Source organism: Anolis sagrei, chromosome 2 (genome assembly GCF_037176765.1).
Source record: "Anolis sagrei isolate rAnoSag1 chromosome 2, rAnoSag1.mat, whole genome shotgun sequence".
Taxonomy (NCBI): Eukaryota; Metazoa; Chordata; class Lepidosauria; order Squamata; family Dactyloidae; genus Anolis; species Anolis sagrei.
In genome coordinates, this window is record NC_090022.1 from 183,734,583 (window position 1) to 183,754,928 (window position 20,346).

At 43.5% G+C, this 20,346-nt stretch overlaps 1 protein-coding gene across 3 annotated transcripts in view; it reads left to right on the forward strand.

Annotated features, from left to right (window-relative positions):
• Positions 1-20,346, forward strand: part of TNS2 (tensin 2) — a 182,533-nt gene that overhangs the window by 33,871 nt on the left and 128,316 nt on the right. Inside the window, exon 1 of one of the 3 annotated variants that reach the window (XM_060763024.2) lies at positions 4,669-4,892. The exons of the other annotated variants lie outside the window; for them this stretch is intronic. Within the exon in view, the coding sequence (XP_060619007.2) occupies positions 4,887-4,892 (6 nt within the window). The 5' untranslated portion in view covers positions 4,669-4,886. Of the gene's footprint in view, positions 1-4,668; positions 4,893-20,346 lie in introns of those variants that run through there. 3 annotated transcript variants of the gene reach the window in all.

Sequence of the window (20,346 nt, forward strand, 5' to 3'; positions counted from 1 at the left end):
AGACAAGAAATGCAGGGCACATCATTGTGAGAGAGAAGAACATCACTAGCCTGAAGCATTTCTCTTGACATCCCAAAAATTGCCACAAATCAGGTTCATTAAAGAGGGCAGAAAGCAGATCCAATGGGATGACACTGTCATCCGGATTCTCTACACAAACTGACTTAACAAATGATCTTAGTCCTGGAGAAAACTGTTAATACTGTAAAAGCAGTCCTAGATGGCTTTCTGCTCATTTTTGCCGGTTTTGGTCCTTTCTTACCACACAATTGTAGCACTTTGATCCTGCTTTAACCACTATTGTTCCATCCTCTCAAAGCCTGGAGCATTTTAAATCCTGGGCCAGAGAATTGTAGGGCCTTGTAAAACTATAATTCCATGTATAGAGCAATGGCAGTTGAGGGAAAAGTGGAATGAAAGTATTATAGTATGAAATGGATCAACTGTATTTTATTTTGTACAGTTTGGTGACAAGCCAGAAGGTGGCAGACTCTGACTTGCAACCAGTACTGGAGGTCTCTCTGACTGTTCCTAGGCTACTTTGCCAAGATCTTTCCAACCCTAACATGAATTTTCACATGGATTTCTTGATATGATTAATTCAGAGACACTCACTACCTTTGAGGATGCTTGCCATAGATGCAGGTGAAACGTCAGGAGAGAATGCCTCTAGAACATGGCCATATAGCCCGAAAAAACCTACAACAACCCAATTCAGAGACAATTTGTCATAGCTTTCATGTGAGGTTGAGAAAATGTGGTTTGTCCAAGGTCCTTCAGTGGGCTGGCACTTGAACTCCTTAGATCAACACTTAAATCACTAGAACAGACAAAACTGGGGCATCCTAAACATCTAGTTACTAAATGGGCCCTTGGCATCTATTGAGTTTTGGCCGGAATCACTAGGTTGTTGTAGGTTTTTTGGGCTGTATGGCCATGTTCTAGAAGCATTCTCTCCTAACGTTTCGCCTGCATATGGACAATTTCAAAGAAAAAAACCATGAAAATGAACAAAATCTGGCTACCAGTATTTTAAAAAACTCTAAAATTATGACAGTAAATAAAGAACAAAACTCAAACACAGGGGAACTCCAGACAAGAAATAATCAGGGACAGCTAATCACCTCTCAACAAAAGATTCCCCCAGGCAGTAACAAGCTGCACCTAAAAAGTCTCAGGACATCAAATGCTAATCAAGGTGGCCAAATGAAACATTCACAACTACCTCAAACAGACAAGAGTTCTTTCTCCCACCCTGGATTTTCCGCAGATATATAAACCCAATTTTCCTAGTTCCCAACAGACCTCACAACCTCTGAGGATGCCTGCCATAGATGCAGGCAAAACATCAGGAGAGAATGCTTCTGGAACATGGCCATACAGCCCGAAAAGCCTACAGCAACCCTGTGCAGGTATAGCTGTACCAGGAGCTCCAATTTTGTTTGCTTTGCGTTGAATGTTTGTTGTAGTCCTAAGTTTCAGGGACTCTGCAGATAGGTGGCTTCTTTTGGCTGCAATCATAGGGCAAACCACCTGTCAGTTATCGTTAGGTTCCCTGGTCCTGTCCCCTTTTTGGGTTTTGTAGGGAATAGGAGCCATTTTGGGCCAGTCCACACAGAGAAGCCTTTCATGCAGGACATAATACTAAGAGCCCTGTAGAAAGCTTCGTCTACAGCTTGGCCGGGGAGAAAGGTCCTGTAGCTTGGCCGAGGATTATGCTGCCTTACAGCTCCTTTGCTAAGGGACTTCAGCCAGCCATCACCGAAACCTGAACTCCTTTTCCCCTGGAAGTCTACAAAGCTCTGCTTGGTAAGGGTCACTCGCGGAAGCCAGGCGCAGTTGGTACCAGGTGCAGGGGCTCCACGCCAACAGAGGCAAAGACAGACTGCCCAGATTAGAAGTTAAGGATTTCCCCATTAGTTAGTATACAGTTATGAAGATAGTGCCTGTTCCCCATGGACAAGATTGAGAGAGAGCCAATAGACTGTTAAGAAAGCCTTAAAGTACCTGTTTGTTTTCAATAATAAAGAACTTTGTTGAACCTTTAAGCAATCTAAAGGCTCTGTTTTAAGGAAATCCAAGGGCCTTTAATCTGAGGCAGCCCCAACGTCCCATTGGGCACACAGAATTTATGTCCTGTCTACAGTCTTATGCACAGGCCCAGAGTGCGACAGCACAAACCCTGTGCTACTTTTGTTTGTTGTATGTGTGTTTGTGTCACCCATAGTATCCATTTGCCTATCTATGAATGATGCGAGTCTATATGCCTTATTTTATCGTATTTTGGGTGAGCAGGCAGGTTTAGGGGACATCAACTTTTGAAGAAGAAGAAAATTGAATGGTAATAGTGGAATGGTGCTCAGAAGATTGAAAGCTCTTGCTGAACTTGTGTGGTATAATGAGAGTGTGTGCATGTATTTTGTAGCTCATCCACCCTGTTTTGTCCTGTCCCCCATGCATGAAAACCAGGACATGTGCAACCAAGCAACATAAAAGTGTTGTTAAAATGGTAGAAACTATTAACAGGAAAAAATAGATAAGCTCAGCAGTCTGCTTTTGACCGGGCCTTCTGGAAAGGGTGAGATTTTACCCATTCCTCTCTCCTCTCCTGAGTTAGCTGAGGCCCCATCTACACTGCCATATCAAATCCAGACTTATCTGCTTTAAACTGGGTTATATGAGTCTACACTACCATATAATCCAGTTCAAACCAGATCATCTGGATTTTATGTGGCAGTGTAGAGTACAAACTACTTTTGCACTTTGGACTCCAACCACAACACCTCTCTCCAAATCCATCTGCTTGGTTAGTTAAGCCCTGGCTTGTTAGGGAGAGCTGGTTAGGAAGTATGTTTATCTTTGTGAAGAGAAGGTTAAGAGGGGACATGATAGGCTTGTTTAAATATTTGAAAGGATGTCACATTGAGGAGGGGGCAAACTTGGTTTTTTTCTGGTCTGGGGACTAGGACACGGAGCAATGGATTTGAATGGCAAGAAAAGAGATTCCACCTAAATTTTAGGGAAAACTTCCTGACAGTTACTTAAGCGATTCCTCATATTTCAAGTAGGATAATCCTCCAGGGTGGGTCCGTAGGTGACTATGGAGCCTTATTCTTGATCTGCATCATCTCCCGCAGTGAGGGCATTGGTTTCCAGGTGGAAGGCAGTCCTGGTTGGGGTTGGCTTGATGCGCCTTCCTCTTGGCAGCAGCCTATGTTTAGGGCACCTTTTCTGGCCCCTTCCCCGTATGGGATGAGCAGAGTAGATCCTCAAAAGGGCTGCTCAGTTATGGATACAGCTGCCGAACTACTCAACTGCCTCAGACCTTGAGGTAGAACGACTGAGTCCGTATCCACTGCTGTGACTAGGGGTTTCCAGATTTCACAGTCCTGCCCCTGTCGCCACTCGCTGATCGCCATGGGACTTTTGTTGGTTTGTTTTTATTTTCCCTTGGAAGACACCTGTGCATGAAATTTTTAATGTGTGGAGGTCAGTGCACAACTGATCAACACACAGTCTTCACAGAGTGAGGTTACACCAGGATTGTGGCGCAGCTGGCTGAGTGTCAGCTGCATTAAGATCACTCTGACCAAAAGGTCATGAGTTCGAAGCCAGCCCGGGCTGGAGTGGGTGTCCAGCCATTGTGTAGCCTGTTGTCGACCTTTGCAACCCGAAAGACAGTTGCATCTGTCAAGTAGGAAAATAAGGTACCACCTTGTGTGGGAGGCTAAATTAACTAATTTATGAGGCCATAAAGAAAACTCCGGGATGTGGAATGCAGAAGAACTTCATCGATGTAGCTGATGGATGATGAAAGCAGCAGCTCCCCTGGCAGCCAGAAAAAAAAAGTTAAATAGCCTCTGTGTATTGTCTGTATTAGTTGTCTGTCAAACTGGCATTGAATATTTGCCATATATGTGTATACTGTAATCCGCCCTGAGTCCCCTGTGGGGTGAGAAGGGCGGAATATAAAAACTGTAAATAAATAAATAAATTCCACGGGTGGCATAGTTTACCAAGATGGCTGTGGCTTCTCAATCTGTTGCAGCCTTCTTCCGCCTTCACAGCCATTGTAACCTGTACCATGTTATCCTCCGCCTGCTCCAACGTTGAAGTCTTTGGGTCTTCGGACTGTGCTTGGTCTGGAACCTTCACCACGGCCACTCCTGGGAGTGCACAACTCCAGTTGTTGTGCCCGCAGGTTCATTGGAATACGCATGCCCCCTCACCATGACAAAGTGACAGTCCATCGAGGGGGACAGTAAGACCTGTTCGGCAATGGAATGTGTAGCTTCAGAGTCTCCTTCGCTGGAGGTTTATAAGCAGAGGCTGCATGGCCATCTGTCAGGAATGCTTTCATTGTATGTTCCTGCATAACAGAATGGGGTTGGAGTGGATGCCCTTGTGGTCTCTTCCAGCTCTAGGATTCTGTGATTCCTGCCCATGACTGGTTGGATCTTGGCCCATACTCAATTCTCTGACACACCACTTCCTGCAACAGCAGCTAACTTCACAAACCCACTCCTCTTCCTCTTTCATTCCCCACTCCCCCTCAGGAGATTTCATGCTTTCAGCAGGAAATGTGAAGTGATGCCTATTCCCTGCTTCATTCAAGAGGGTAGGGAAAAGGGGCTGGGAAAAATCTCTGGGAGGAAGGAAGGGAGGGAAGAGAAAGGGTGGGTGTGTTTCTGCTCAGACTTCCGAGAGCTCTGGCTTAAGAGGCACCCAGGTTCCCCAGTTGCAGGAGACTTGCAGATCTTGCCTGCCAGGAAGGCTAATATATATAAGAAAAAGAGCCTTGAGATGGAGGCCGGCTCAGGGTCTGACTCTACCAGAAAGCTCTGAGATGCCAGGTCCAGGGTACAAGGCACCCACAAGTCGAAATCATGGAGGTAAGTGAAGAAAAGAGTTTGCAACCCTTTTTGTCTTGAACACAAAACAACTGTTTAGCATTGCATTGTTAGGAAAATATCCCCTGCTTTGTTTTAAAGGCTCTGGAGTTTATTGGTTTGGTTTCCAAAGAGGTATTTAAAGGTTAGATAGACTTCAGGCACAATGTTCAGCAGTAAAGGCTTCTGAAGTAATGTGTTCAAAGCTTGACATAAGAGATGCAGCATAGTTGTGCAGACTGGAGTTGGAAAGAGATGCTGCCTCTTTGGGGGCTTGAAGGAGAACTGGAAGCAAGTACAATAAGTAAAGGGAAAGGTTTCCCCTGACATTAAGTCTAGTTGTGACTGACTCTGTGGGGTGGTGCTTATCTCCATTTCTAAGCCGAAGAGGCGGCGTTATCCATAGACACCTCCAAGGTCATGTGGCCGGCATGACTGCACAGAGCACCATCACCTTCCTGCAGAAGCGGTACCCATTGATCTACTCACATTTGCATGTTTTCTAACTGCTAGGTTGGCAGAAGCTAGGCCTATCAACATGAGCTCACCCCACTCCCCGGATTCGAACCACCAACCTTTTGGTCAGCAAGTTCAGCAGCTCAGCGGTTTAACCCATTGCACCACCAGGGGGGCCTTAACTGGACAATATTTTTTTTAAAGCTCTGGCTGCCCAATAAGGTTCTGCAAGACACTGGCTGCTCACAATGCATTTCATATGCAAGAATTGTAACAACTTGTGGCTTTCTTAATGTTGGACTGCTGGATGGAAAAACTGAAATTGCAGTCCCACAACACTCGAAGGCCTATGTGTTGCCCATACCTAAGTAAGTGCAGCTTGCTTGATCTGACAGTGAATTAATTTGACTCAGAATATGCCTTTAAAGCCTGTCCAGAGAGCTTCCTCTGGCAACATCAAAGTCCCCTCTTGTGCCCAGCATCCAATATTCAGATGTATTGCCTTTGAAAACGAAGACTCAGTGTGGTTACCATCTCTAGGAACCCTTGGCAGATCTGTCTTCCTCATCACGCTAATTCAGTCCCCATTTGAAAAATCATCTGTGACAACTCTTTGAAGGGAAGGATGACTACTCAAACTACCAATAGTTTGGGTTACTGTGAGTTTTCCAGACTTTATGGCCATGTTCCAGAAGCATTCTCTCCTGACGTTTCACCCACATGTATGGCCAGCATCCTCAGAGGTTGTGAGGTCTGTTGGAAACTAATCAAGTGGGGTTTCTATATCTGTGGAATAATGTCCAGGGTGGGAGAAAGAATTCTTGTCTGTTTGAATGTTGCAATTGACGTACTTGATTAGCATTGAATAGCCTTGCAGCTTCAAAGCCTGGCTGCTTTCTGCCTGGAGGAAACCTTTGTTGGTTTGTTCTGCTGGCTAAATCAGCTTAGAGATGTCTGAAAGGCAACCTTTTGAAAGCACGTGGTTAGTAGTGCACTGTTTGGAACACAGGGGCTCTTCCTGCCAAACTCCATAGCCATGCATCTCCAAAAAGTGTCCAAATATGCAGGCTGCTTTGTTGATCCATATCAACAAACCAGTTCTAGCAGTTCTTATCAGTACCAGAAATGGGACCTTTGTAATGTTAATAGCCCTTAATTGACTACTTAGCTCCAAACCACCTCAGCATATTCTGCATTACATCAGGAGTAGTTTAATGACTTCATTGTCACTGGGAAAATTCACCCACTTTTAACTCTCTGCCCAGCTATTAAATCTAAAAAAAAAGTGTGACTTGACCAAGGTCACCCAGTAGGTTTCCATGGCCAGACACCAGTTTGAATCCTACTCCAAGGGGCGATAGTCCAACTGTCAAACCACTATACTGTCTGGCTTTCGGCGACAGTAGTTACTGAATCAGAGTTCAATCATGCAGATAGATCTGCAGACTGAGGCCCCTTCCACACAGCTGAACAAAATCCCACATTTCTGCTTTGAACTGGAATATATGGTAGTTCAAAGCAGATATGGTTAGATTTTCTGCCATGATATTGTGGGTTGTATGGTTGTGTGGAAAGGCCCTGAGTTGCCCAAGGTTTGTTTCATTTGCCTCTTTGCTGAATCCTAAACCATGGAAGGGGGTTCATGGCCAAGGGCCCAAATTACCTTTTTACTTTATCACAAGGGTAAAGAAGGAGTGCCCCTGAACCTCCTGGCAGTGTTTTAACATCGAAAAAGCTCCACTTTTCAAAAATTGGATGCACAATATTTGGGAGTCATTTTTAACCTATATATATATATAGACAGCCCATGGGGCCTTCAGAAATCTGGCCTCTATATTTGTCCCTGCCTTACTGTTAGCTCAGCTGTCTGTTTTGCTCCTTTGCCTTCTGGCCTGGAGAAGATGAGCAAGAGTCAGCAGAGCAGCATATGTGGGAGGAAGGTGAGCAGCAGCCGCAAAAGAGCAGTGGTCAGCAAAGGCAAACAAATAGGAGTATGAATGTCAGTGGGGGCCTCTACAGTGATGCAAAGACTGCAGGAGAGTAAACATCAGGAGAGAATGCTTCTGGAACATGGCCATACAGCCCAGAAAACTCACAATCTATTGCTACAGTAATTCCTGGCTATGCAGGCGAGTAGCCAATATGCTGGTTGGCTGTGATGATTTCAAATTAAGAGTCTAAAAAAGCAATGTTCCCAAGCATTGACTGACTTCCTCTTGCAGCCAGTATTTCCAACTCCCTTTATGATTTCTGGTACTGAACAAAAACATAAAGGCACGCAGCTTTTTCAGTTTTACCACAAAATCTTTGCTGTGGATTCTAGGCAACCTACCAGACAATGGACTGTTTAACTAACCTTGATCAACCATCATATTGTGTATGTGAGTGCTTTCAAGTCTCTTGTCAACTTATGATGATCCCATGTATCTCATAGCATTTTCTTAGGAAGGAGGACTCAGAGGTGGTTTTACGAGTTCCTTTCTCTGAATTATAGCCTGTGTAGCACCTCATATATACCTTGGTGGTCTTCCACCATGCCACTGAGAAGGAACCAGTAGGACCAATCATGCTAGATCAGGGGTTCCTAACCTTTTTTTGACCACGGACCACTTGACCAAAGACCACTTTGACCAGGGGCCACTTGACCAGGGATCACTTGAACAGAGACCACTTTGACCAGGGACCATTCTCCGACATTAGTACCAAAAAGGTTACAAATCAGTTTTTGGTCAACTTTAGATTCGGTTTGAGGTGCTGATTCAGAAAATTGCATTGGATAGACCACATCAGCCCAAGTTTCTGACACAGAACATATACCATGGTCAGCGACAGGGAAGGAGTGGCAGGAGGAACAAAAGGAGCAGAAATAAAATAAAATAAAACAAATAGAGAGGACCAGATTTTAGTCTTTGCAGCCCACTAGTGGTCCGTGGCCCACAGGTTAAGAACCACTTTGCAAGATGAATCAGGAAACAACTTGCTTAGATGCTGGGCTCATCCAGCTTAGCAGCATCAACTTGGAGAGTGGGAATGCAGCAGAAACAACTTTGTAGAGCAGAAGGACAGGTCACCAGAAGCATTTTGCTTTGGTTTCATTGATAACTTGCACTGTGAGGTCTGAAATTTCACAAAGCTACCAGGTAAATGTGCTATACCATGGAGTAGGAGTCAGAATTCTCCATATAGCAAAGACTCTTTGAAACTTGTAATTAGGTGCTTCTCTGACTTGATGGCCTACATATGAATTGGACTATTGTCCCCATGATCTCTAACCACAGACTGTTTGGCTGAGATTGATGATATGCATTGTTCCAAACATCCGACAGGGAGAAGGTGGACTTCACATCGTAACTTGAATCATGTCTTGATTCATGTGGAACAGAATGTTGGGCTTCCAAAATGTTTTTATAAAAGTGCCATAGAAGAAAAAGTCACATTTCCCATTATACATATTAGCATTTCCAGATATAGACCTTTTGGGAAGGAAGGAGTGTAGGGCAGCTAAAGCTTTTAATTCAGCTTTGTATCCAAAACCCCTTCTACACTGCCATATAAAATCCAGATATCTGCTTTGAACTGGATTATATGGCAGTGTAGACTCATATAATCTAGTTAATAGATAATGTGGATTATCTCCTTTGTTAATCTGGATTATATGGCAGTGTAGAAGAGGCCTAAGCATCAGCCAGGTCATCTAAGGTGGCAGGAACACTGTGCATATACAGTAACTAAACAAACTTGGGGAGGAAGTCCTTTCCCTCCTCCTCTGCACCTCTCACTGAGATGCAGTTTTGTTTCTCTTCTCCCAGCCTTTGACTAGCATGCATATGTGTCATTTTGTTTTTATCGCAGGCTAACTACTTCTATGGATTTGTTTACAAAGCTGCTCTAATTGTTTTCAGCACTACAAATAAGAAGTGTGTGATCCCTCCATTCCATGTCTCAGAAAAACAAGATTCACATGGCAATGAATTTGCAACCCTCAAGACCAGGCATGGGCAAACTTTCTAATTTTGGGGAACACATGCTAGCATTTCCTGCTAAGATAATTGGATGCCCAGTGATGGAAGGAAGGAAGGGAAAGGAGAAGGAAAGAGAGAAGGAAGGAATGACAAAAGAAAAGAAGGAAAGCATGGCAGGAGAAAGAGGGAGAGAGGGAAGGAGGGAGGAAAGAAGGATGAAAGGAAGGATGAAAGGGAAGGAAGAAGGAAAGAGAGAAGGAGGGAAGGATGAAAGCGAGGAAGGGAAGGGTGTAAGGAGAAAGAAGGAGGTAAGGAAGGGGAGGTAGGGAGGGAAGGAGAGAGGAAAGAGAGAAGGAAGGAAATACAAAAGAGAGGGAAGGAAGGATGAAAGGCTGGAAGGGAAGGATGGAAGGAAGGGAAGGAGGAAGAAAAAAGAGAAGGGAGAAGGATGGGAGGGAGGGAGGAAAGAGAGAAGGAAGGAAGGATGAAAAGGTGAAAATAATAGTAATAATAACAATAAAACTTTATGTATACCCTGCCACCATCTCCCCAATGGGGACTCGGGGCGGCTTACATGAGGCCAAGCCCAAACAACAAATTACAGCAAAATAAAGCAGAAAACACAAGCAATAAACAACAACAACATAATTACATAAAACATATGAATGCATAACAATATAAAATTACAGTAAACATACAGTGACAATGGACAGGCTGCATGTAATGGTTAAAAGAAAAACTAATTAAAAACTGATTAAAAACACGACTGAGATAAAGGAGAAGCAGGTTATTTGCGGAGGAGGGCTCATTAAAAACGGGGGTTGTGAAATCAAGCTTTCTCACAATGACAAAACATTGAGGCTAAGCAATGGTATGAGGTTGTATACCTAGTCACCAAGAGCGCAGCAGAAAGGGAATAGAGGGAGGGAGAAAGAGGGAGGAAAGAGAGGGAGGGAGGAAAGAGAGAATGAAAGACAAAAGGGAAGGAAGGAAGGAAGGAAGGAAGGAAGGAAGGAAGGAAGGAAGGAAGGAAGGAAGGATGAAAGGGTGGAAGAGAGAAGGCAGGGAGAAGGAGGTAAGGAAGGGAGGGTGGGAAGGAAGGAGGAAGGAAATAGAGAAGGAAGTAAGAATAGGATGGTGTGAGAGAGGAGGTCCTGAGAAAAGTGCCCACATCCGGCTCCCGGCCTGGGTTTGCCCATACCTGCTCTAGACAGACTGCCAGTTGAGCATGGCCATGGGCAATAGGATGGCAATGGAAGGTACATGAGCCAGGACACTGTCAGTAGTGGGCAGGGTGAAAACAGAGGAGCTCTCCCTGATAGCCATGCTTTCTTGCCCTGTTCATAACAGTTTCTGGAAGTGTGAGGGCTCTCTATGAGTCTTCTCATGGTGCCCAGGCTACTCAAAACAGGCTACTCAAAACACCAGAAAGAATGTATGCCCTATACATCTAATCTACTGATCAAATAAGGGTGTACACATGTTGAATAATGGTCTTGTGACTCTTTTGAAAGGACAGTTTTCCAATCTGTGTCGCTGCAGGTCCTGAGCTGTGTTGCCGGTCTTGGCTTGCTTACTTGGAAAGGAATATGCGGTTTCCTTAGGAAGTGCTATTATTTCCTCCCTGCCCCACCTGATTTACTGAAAAACCTAAGCTGGTCAAATTTCACTTTTGTTTAAAGTTTGAAATGCTGGGGGTGGAAGGTGTATGTATGTGTGTGTATGTTTGTGCGTCTGTTTAAATGCCACGGTTGTTATCAGCTCCATTTGATTCAGAAGGGAACAACATGTTACTGGTGTTTTTGTTACAGAATGCAGAGAGTGGGGCCTGCCATACATTTAGGTTTTGTTTTTATGATAACAGATTAAGATATTTATGGGACAAGAGGAATTGTGTCTGCCTTTGCCTTGTATGAGTTTTAGATCAGTGGTCAATAATACCACCATAGGACAGGATAATATTGATGAAGGTCAGTACATCCTTAAAAAATATCACAGTAAGAATAAGCATAACTGGTAACAATGTCTTGCTTGCTACTGCTCAAAAATCCTTTGGTCTTTTAGTCACATACTTTCGAACTCTTTTTCTCTTGTCCTATTTTTTCATGCTTTCCTTTGCCTGCCTCACAAACCTATCCTGGTGCTCTTTCTTCCTCCTTATTCCCAGCCCTTTTCTTTCTTCCTGGTCTTTCTCTTCCTAAGTGTTTGTTTTACTTTTACTTTTCCTTACTTTGATGCCTACCCAACTCTGTACTAGATAGCAGGATTTATTACACAATGTTGCAAAATTTGAAACATTTTCTATTCCTGCTTTGAAAGTGTTATTTCCTGTTTAATTGGGCTGTACTTACTTTGAAACTAGTTGTTATATTCCTGAAACTTCATTTTTGTGGCTGCAAAAAAAGATATTAAATTAGTTCAGACTCGATGAGATAATCATCATAAAACTATGGCAAGATGTCCTGCAGGATGTCCTGCAAAAATAAAGTTTTTTGCAGTTTAATAAACTTTTTTTCCATGTTTTTATGATAGAACCAATTAGGAAATATCTTTAAAACCCAGAAACAAAAATTCTGTTATATAGTGTTATCCATCTTGTGCTACCCTCCAGACTTCTTGAAAATTTGAGGAGCTTGCAAAGAAAAATCCCCTACCATGGCAATGACCCACGTGAAGGTCTCTAGAGAACTATGTTGGACCTAGCTTCAGTTTCTCCTGTGCTGCTTATATATGTCTGCCACCTAGGGACTGAAGATGGTGCTGCAAGCCAAAAGACTAAATTAAATACAGGTTGGTTGCAAGGTCCCCTCCTCCCATGGAACCAAAATCCATAGGTGCTCAAGTCCCATTATATCAGTGGTTCCCAACCTGTGGTCCATGGACCACCAGTGGTGTGCAAGAATTAAAATATGGTCCGCAGCCTCACTGTTATAACACTGTTGCAACGAGAGTGACTGGTCTTATGAAACCATTTTATAGTGCCGAGGCTTATTAAATATGGTTTTCTGTGGGCGAGCAGATGGCGACTACTGGCTGGCATATGTTCTGTATCAGAAACCAAAGCTGATGTGGTCTATCCACTGAAATTTTCTGAATCAACACCTCCAAATAACCAAACCGAATCTAAAGTTGACCAAGAACTGATTCATTGTTGTTGTTCATTCGTTCAGTCGTCTCCGACTCTTCGTGACCTCATGGACCAGCCCACGCCAGAGCTCCCTGTCGGTCGTCACCACCCCCAGCTCCTTCAAGGTCAGTCCAGTCACTTCAAGGATGCCATCCATCCATCTTGCCCTTGGTCGGCCCCTCTTCCTTTTGCCTTCCACTTTCCCCAGCATAATTGTCTTCTCTAGGCTTTCCTGTCTCCTCATGATGTGGCCAAAGTACTTCAACTTTGTCTCTAGTATCTTTCCCTCCAGTGAGCAGTCGGGCTTTATTTCCTGGAGGATGGACTGGTTGGATCTTCTCGCAGTCCAAGGCACTCTCAGCACTTTCCTCCAACACCACAGCTCAAAAGCATCTATCTTCCTTCGCTCAGCCTTCCCTAAGGTCCAGCTCTCACATCCGTAGGTTACTACAGGGAATACCATGGCTTTGACTAGGCGGATCTTTGTTGCCAGTCTGATGTCTCTACTCTTTACTATTTTATCGAGATTGGACATTGCTCTCCTCCCAAGAAGTAAGCGTCTTCTGATTTCCTGGCCACAGTCTGCATCTGCAGTAATCTTTGCACCTAGAAATACAAAGTCTGTCACGGCCTCCACGGTTTCTCCCTCTATTTTCCAGTTGTCAATCATTCTTGTTGCCATAATCTTGGTTTTTTTGACGTTTAGCTGCAACCCGGCTTTTACGCTTTCTTCTTTCACCTTGATTAGAAGGCTCCTCAGCTCCTCCTCGCTTTCGGCCATCAGAGTGGTGTCATCTGCATATCTGAGGTTGTTAATGTTTCTTCCAGCAATTTTCACCCCAGCTTTGCATTCATCCAGCCCCGCACATCGCATGATGTGTTCTGCATACAAGTTAAAAAGGTTGGGTGAGAGGATGCAGCCTTGCCGTACGCCTTTCCCAATCTTGAACCAGTCTGTTGTTCTGTAGTCAGTTCTGACTGTTGCTACTTGGTCCTTGTACAGATTCCTCAGGAGAGAGACAAGGTGGCTTGGGATGCCCATCCCACTAAGAACTTGCCACAATTTATTATGATCCACACAGTCAAAGGCTTTAGAATAGTCAATGAAGCAGAAGTAGATGTTTTTCTGAAACTCCCTGCCTTTCTCCATTATCCAGCGGATATTGGCAATTTGGTCTCTCGTTCCTCTGCCTTTTCTAAACCCAGCTTGAACATCTGGCAACTCTCGCTCCATGTATTGCTGGAGTCTTCCTTGCAGGATCTTGAGCATTACCTTACTGGCATGAGAAATAAGGGCCACTGTACGGAAGTTTGAGCAGTCTTTCGCATTTCCCTTTTTTGGTATGGGGATATAAGTTGATTTTTTCCAGTCTGATGGCCATTCTTGTGTTTTCCATATTTGCTGGCAAATGGCATGCATCACCTTGACAGCATCATCTTTTAAGATTTTAAACAGTTCAGCTGGGATCCCGTCGTCTCCTGCTGCTTTGTTGTTAGCAATGCTTCTTAAGGCCCATTCAACCTCACTCCTCAGGATGTCTGGTTCTAATTCATTCACCACACCGTCAAAGCTATCCTCAATATTATTATCCTTCCTATACAGATCTTCTGTATAGTCTCGCCACCTTCTCTTGATCTCTTCAGCTTCTGTTAGGTCCCTGCCATCTTTGTTTCTTATCATACCAATTTTTGCCTGAAATTTACCTCCAATGTTTCTAATTTTCTGGAAGAGGTCTCTTGTCCTTCCTATTCTGTTGTCTTCTTCCACTTCCATGCATTGCTTATTTAAAAATAGTTCCTTATCTCTTCTGGCTAACCTCTGGAATTGCGCATTTAACTGGGCATATCTCCCCTTATCCCTGTTTCCTTTTGCTTTCCTCCTTTCTTGGGCTACTTCCAGTGTCTCAGCAGACAACCATTTTGCCTTCTTGGTTTTCTTTTTCTTTGGGACGTACTTTGTTGCCGCCTCCTGAACAATGTCTCGGACTTCTGTCCATAGTTCTTCTGGGACTCTGTTTACTAAATCTAGTCCTTCAAATCTGTTCTTCACTTCCACTGTATATTCGCTAGGAATGTTAGTGAGATCATATCTAACTGGTCTGTGTATTTTCCCTGATCTCTTTAGTTTTATTCTAAATTGGGCAATAAGAAGTTCGTGATCTGAGCTACAGTCAGCCCCAGGTCTTGTTTTCACCGACTGGATGGATGTCCGCCACCTTTGGCTGCAAAGGATGTAGTCAATCTGATTTTGGTGTTGACCGTCTGGAGAGGTCCATGTGTAAAGCCGTCTTTTAGGTTGTTGGAAGAGAGTATTCGTTATACACAGTGAGTTTTCCTGGCAAAATTCTATCAGCCTGCGTCCCGCTTCATTTTGTTCTCCCAGACCATGCTTGCCTGTGATCCCTGTTGTCATTTGACTTCCCACCTTGGCATTCCAGTCTCCTGTAATGAAAATAATGTCTCTTTTTGGTGTATTATCCAGTAGGTCCTGCAGATCCTCATAGAACTGATCTACTTCTGCTTCTTCAGCAGCTGTGGTTGGGGCGTATATTTGGATCACTGTGATGTTGAAAGGCTTTCCTTGCACTCGAATTGAGATCATTCTGTCATTTTTTGGGTTGTATCCAAGCACCGCTTTAGCGAATTTCTTATTAATTATGAAGGCTACTCCATTTCTTCGATGTTCCTCTTGTCCGCAGTAGTAGATCTGGTGGTCATCTGATGTGAAGTGGCCCATTCCAGTCCATTTCAGTTCGCTGACCCCCAGAATGTCTATCTTTAGTCTTGACATCTCACCAATAACAACATCCAATTTGCCCTGGCTCATAGATCTTACATTCCAGGTTCCTATGGTGTGTTGATCTTTAGAGCATCGGATTCGTCGTTCACCTCCAGTACCGTCGGCCGCTAGCCTTCCTTTCGGCTTTGAGCTAGCTGCGTCATCACATCTGGGGCTAGTTGAACTTATCCTCTGCTCCTCCCCAGTAGCATTTTGGCCATCTTCCGACCTGGGAGTCCCATCTTCCAATGGCATACCGACATATCTCTGGTTGTACTGGTCCATTTAGTTTTCTTGGCAAGGATACTGGAGTGGTTTGCCATTGCCTTCCCCAGGGATCACGCTTGGTCTGACCTCTCTGCCACAACCGTCCCGTCTTGGGTGTCCCTTCACGGTTTCGCTCATGACATCATTGAGGTGCTCAAGCTCCAGCGCCCCGACAAGGCGGTGATCCTTTGCTGGAGAACTGATTCATAACCCTTTACTAATATTGGAAAGTGGTCCTTGGTCAGAGTGTTCCCTGTTCAGGTGGTCCCTGGTTAAAGTGGTCTCTGGTCAAGTGGTCCCTGGTCAAAAAAAGGTTGGGAATCACTGCATTATATACAACAGATTAATAATATGGGGTCTCTTTCATAAAATGGCAGACAACTCAAATGAAGCTGGAGAGAGCCTGAAAAATGGTAAAAGGCTGCAGCAGGCATTTCAGTGTACTGCTCAGTGCACAGCAAAAGCTTTGCTTTCTTTGATTTTTGGGATATTCAAAACTCGTGGATACAGTGGGCCAACTGTAACTGATTTAGAAAGCCAAATAACCTAGAACTGCACACTTATGGGGCCTGCTTAGTCTGCATGCCAAGTCAAAGTGTCTAGGCTTCACTGTGTTATGCCAAAAACACATGACTGGACATCTACACCCGCATCAGTGTAGATTATTGACATATGTATCCTACTTTGCCACCCTACATCATGAGTGGAAGGTGATATGTATTTGGCCCCCCCTACACATACTTTACCCTCATAACAACATTTATCCACGGAGCAAGTATGACTGGTCCAAGAGCATTCAGAGAGTTTAATTCCTCAGTGGGTATTTCAATCTGGATCTCCTAGTTTCATTCCAGTGATCTAACTACCACCCTGCACTAGTTCTAGGCTCAGTGATTCCCATGAGATGACCTCTATTGAACAAACTTTTCTATTAATTCCTGGAATGCAGAGATGAGCAGGGAAAACTTGTGAGATGCAAACTTTTTTTATTTCTTTGCTCTCCTGCTGTATAATATCTCTTCTCAACAGAAGCTGGGCCACCTATAGAAAGAGGTGGTGGATAGTGTCACCAGTGTAACTACAACATTATCCCACAGGGAATGAAGAACTGACCATCATGTTTTGCCATGCTTGGAAGTAGACAGGACAAAACCCTCCTCCTATTCTTGACATTGGGATTCCCATATGGGGGAAAATAAGGATGGGATTTCATGGCATGCAGTTCAGTTCAGCAGATCATTGAGTATAGACTGCACAGACAAAGAAAATCCTAGAAAGATTTTCTTTGTGTACCTTTGAAACTTAATAATATTGTCCAAATTTTTGCAAGATTATGCTTTGAAGTCCCTTTATCTTCTGTAACCTGCCCTGAGCCATGATAATAATAATAATAATAATAATAATAATAATAATAATAATACTCTATCTATTTAAATAAAAATGCAATGTTCATTTGTGGGATTACCATGACTCAAAAACTACTGGACGAATTGACACGAAATTTGGGCACAAAACACCTATCAGGCCAACAAGTGACTGTCACTCAATAAAACACTGAAAAACACAGCAGAAGGGACTTAAAAATCCAAAAACCAAAAATACATTACAATGCATGTGCAAAACCACACATATATACGCAAACACACATATACACATATATACATACAAAACACATATACACAGACTGGGCCACAGCAACGTATGGTAGGGGATGGTTGGTATATAAATAAAAATGTAGTGTTCATTTGTGGGATTAACAAAACTCAAAAATTACTGGGAGAATTGACACCAAATTTGGACACAACACACCTATCAGGCCAACGAGTGACCATCACTCATAAAAACACTGAAAAACACAGCAGAAGAGACTTTAAAAGCCAAAAAATAAAATATACATTATAACGTATGTGCAAAACCACACACACACACACACAAAACACATATACACAGACTGGGCTACAGCAATGCGTGGCAGGGGACGGCTAGTAGTAGTAGTAGTAATAATAATAATAATAATAATAATAATAAATCACATCGCTGATACATCACACAGTCCTAGACACCTGGGAAGTGTTCAACGTGTGATCCAATACAACAGCCAGCAGAGTGTCTGCTGTGGACTCACCTTGTTGTGTTTCTAATAATAATAATAATAATAATAATAATAATAATATGGTTTAATGTGTTTTCAGTCTAAGTTACATTCTCTACTGTTTTAATCTTGGGGTTGTTTAAAACTGATTTTAATGTTGCCTTGTGACCTTATGATGTTGGGCAGGATACAAATGTTCTAAGAAAGAAGGGCATTTTGTTAGTGCTGTCTTTGTATGTGGAGAGAGAAAGAAATAGAGGGCACATGATCTCGTAAACATTTATTAAAAAGTCAGCTGCTGGACTGTGTCATTGGATCACACTGAATTTCAATGTAAACATTATAAGCCATAACGGTATCCACTGGTAAATCAGAATGTCATGGGGGGAGGAGTTAAGGCCTTTTCACATTCGGATGTACTCTGTTTTTGAGACTCTTTGAACATGGTTCTGACTGGGTTCTATCACATGACGTTTGCCCCATTCTGTCAGCATCCATTGGAATCTGTCTACACAAGGGATTCTAATCATGGTCTTTGATTTACTACAATTTATACATTGCTGAGGCACTGTATGGAAAATCTTAAATCGGTATGCATTTTTTCAGAAAAAATCTCACGAGAGCAGTAATTTGAGACTTTCGGGCTACATCACTGTGCAATATTACGGGCAATTTACAAAAAAGTGACATAAGGAAGGCACTTGAACAGATTGGGGGGAAGCAGGCTTCCATGCTGTAATGAGTCAATGCCCAGTATTTTCTAATCGTAAGAATTGTCATTGGGTGTGATAAGAGAATATGCATCCTGTCTCAATACAGTATGTATCCAGTCCTTTAAAGAATACAGGATGCATAGTGATAGAAACGGATTATATCCCAATGTGCAGGCATGTAGCCAGGGGAGGGGCTTGAGGGGCTTCAGTGTCCGTCCCCCCCCCCCCCGAAATTCTCATGGTGGTCCGCAAGAAGGCCTTACTGGTGCATTATTTAAACTGTTATGTTTATTCATATCATGATCTGATCACCATACTCAATATATCCCATATGCATGGGGGTACTGGGGTAATGATACAAAAGGTTTGCCAGGGTAGACCCTCCTTCACTCAGACTCAGCCCCCCCCCCCCCCCCGAATCAAAATCCTGGCTACGGGCCTGCCAATGTGATAAAGGATTATATCCCAATGTGAGATTCTACCTAAAGATTGGGAACTTTTTAATTGTAAGAGTTGTTTGGCAGTGAAATAGATTGCCTTGAAGGGTGGTGGGTCTACTGAAGGCATTAAAATGGAGGATGGATGAGCATCAATCATGAGTGCTTTAGTTCCAAGTCAAGGGTAGGACTAAATGTCTGTTGCAAAGGCTTTCGCAGCCGGAATCACTGGGTTTCTATGATTTTTTCAAGCTATATGGCTATGTTACAGCAGCATTCTCTCATAACATTTCACCTGCATCTGTAGCTGGCATTTTCAGAAGGTTCTCTGGAGATGCCAGCCACAGATGCAGGATAAATGTTAGGAGAGAATGATGCTGGAACATGACCATACAGCCCAAAAAACTCCCAGCAACCCAGTAAATGACCTTTGTGCTCCCTTCCAGGTCTGAAATTCTATGATTCTATGACCTCACGACCTCTGAGGATGCCTTCCGTAGATGCAGGTGAAACGTCAGGAGAGAATGCTTCTGGAATACAGCCATACAGCCTGGAAAACTCCCAACAACACTCTATGATTTTATTTTCCTCTGCCCACCTTTGTGTTCCTAAAGCTGTTTCTACCCATAGATCCTCCCCATCCCCATTTAACATTGAATAGGTTGGGAGTAAGATGACTCTCCTGTGTCCTGACAGATTCTCTTTTCACATCACTCAGACTCAAAAAGGGACAAGGAAGGAATGAGAGCCAGCTTGAAAATGGTGTTCACGTCTTTTGTATCATATGGTTTATGATCCAGTTGGGGTTTACTTGCCTTGCTAGCTCATTCTCTCAGCATGTCAGGTAATTCATTATGTTTTATTAGCTTTCTATTGTCACTGACACACTTCTTGAAATGAATGGGTTTTTTTATGGCTCTTTGGCAGTGGATTTAAAAGACGGAGAGGGGCAGCAGATCAGAGATGATAGCTGAATTAATGATCAGATAGGGGGTATCATACTTTGATTAGTGTACTTTGGCCATATCAGGAGAAGACATGACTCACTAGAAAAGACAATCATGTTTGGCAAGGTAGAAGTTGGTGGGAAAAGAGGAAGACTACATTCCAGAGGGATAGACTCAGTCAAGGAAGCCATGTGTCTAAATCTGACCTGAGAAGGAAGAGCCCCCAGTGGCGCAGTGGGTTAAACCCTTGTGCCGGCAGAACTGAAGACCGACAGGTCACAGGTTTGAATCCGGGGAGAGCATGAATGAGCTCCCTCTGTCAGCTCCAGCTCCCCATTCAGGGACATGAGAGAAGCCTCTCACAAGGATGATCAAAACACCCGGGAGTCTCCTAGGCAATGTCCTTGCAGACTTACAATTCTCTCACACCAGAAGTGATTTGCAATTTCTCAAGTTGCCCCTGACATGAAAAAAGAAAACCTGAGAAGGGCTATTGAGGACAAGGGTGATTTGGAGAACGCTCATTCATAGGGTCATCATAGGTCAAAGTTGACCCAAAGACAGTGAAAAAAACAAAAAAATTCAAAGTGAGGTTGCACCATGTTGCTACAAGAACAAAGTGTGCACCAAGGCAACATAAATTCCTTAACAAAAAAGGGTACATTCTGCAGCTAGCT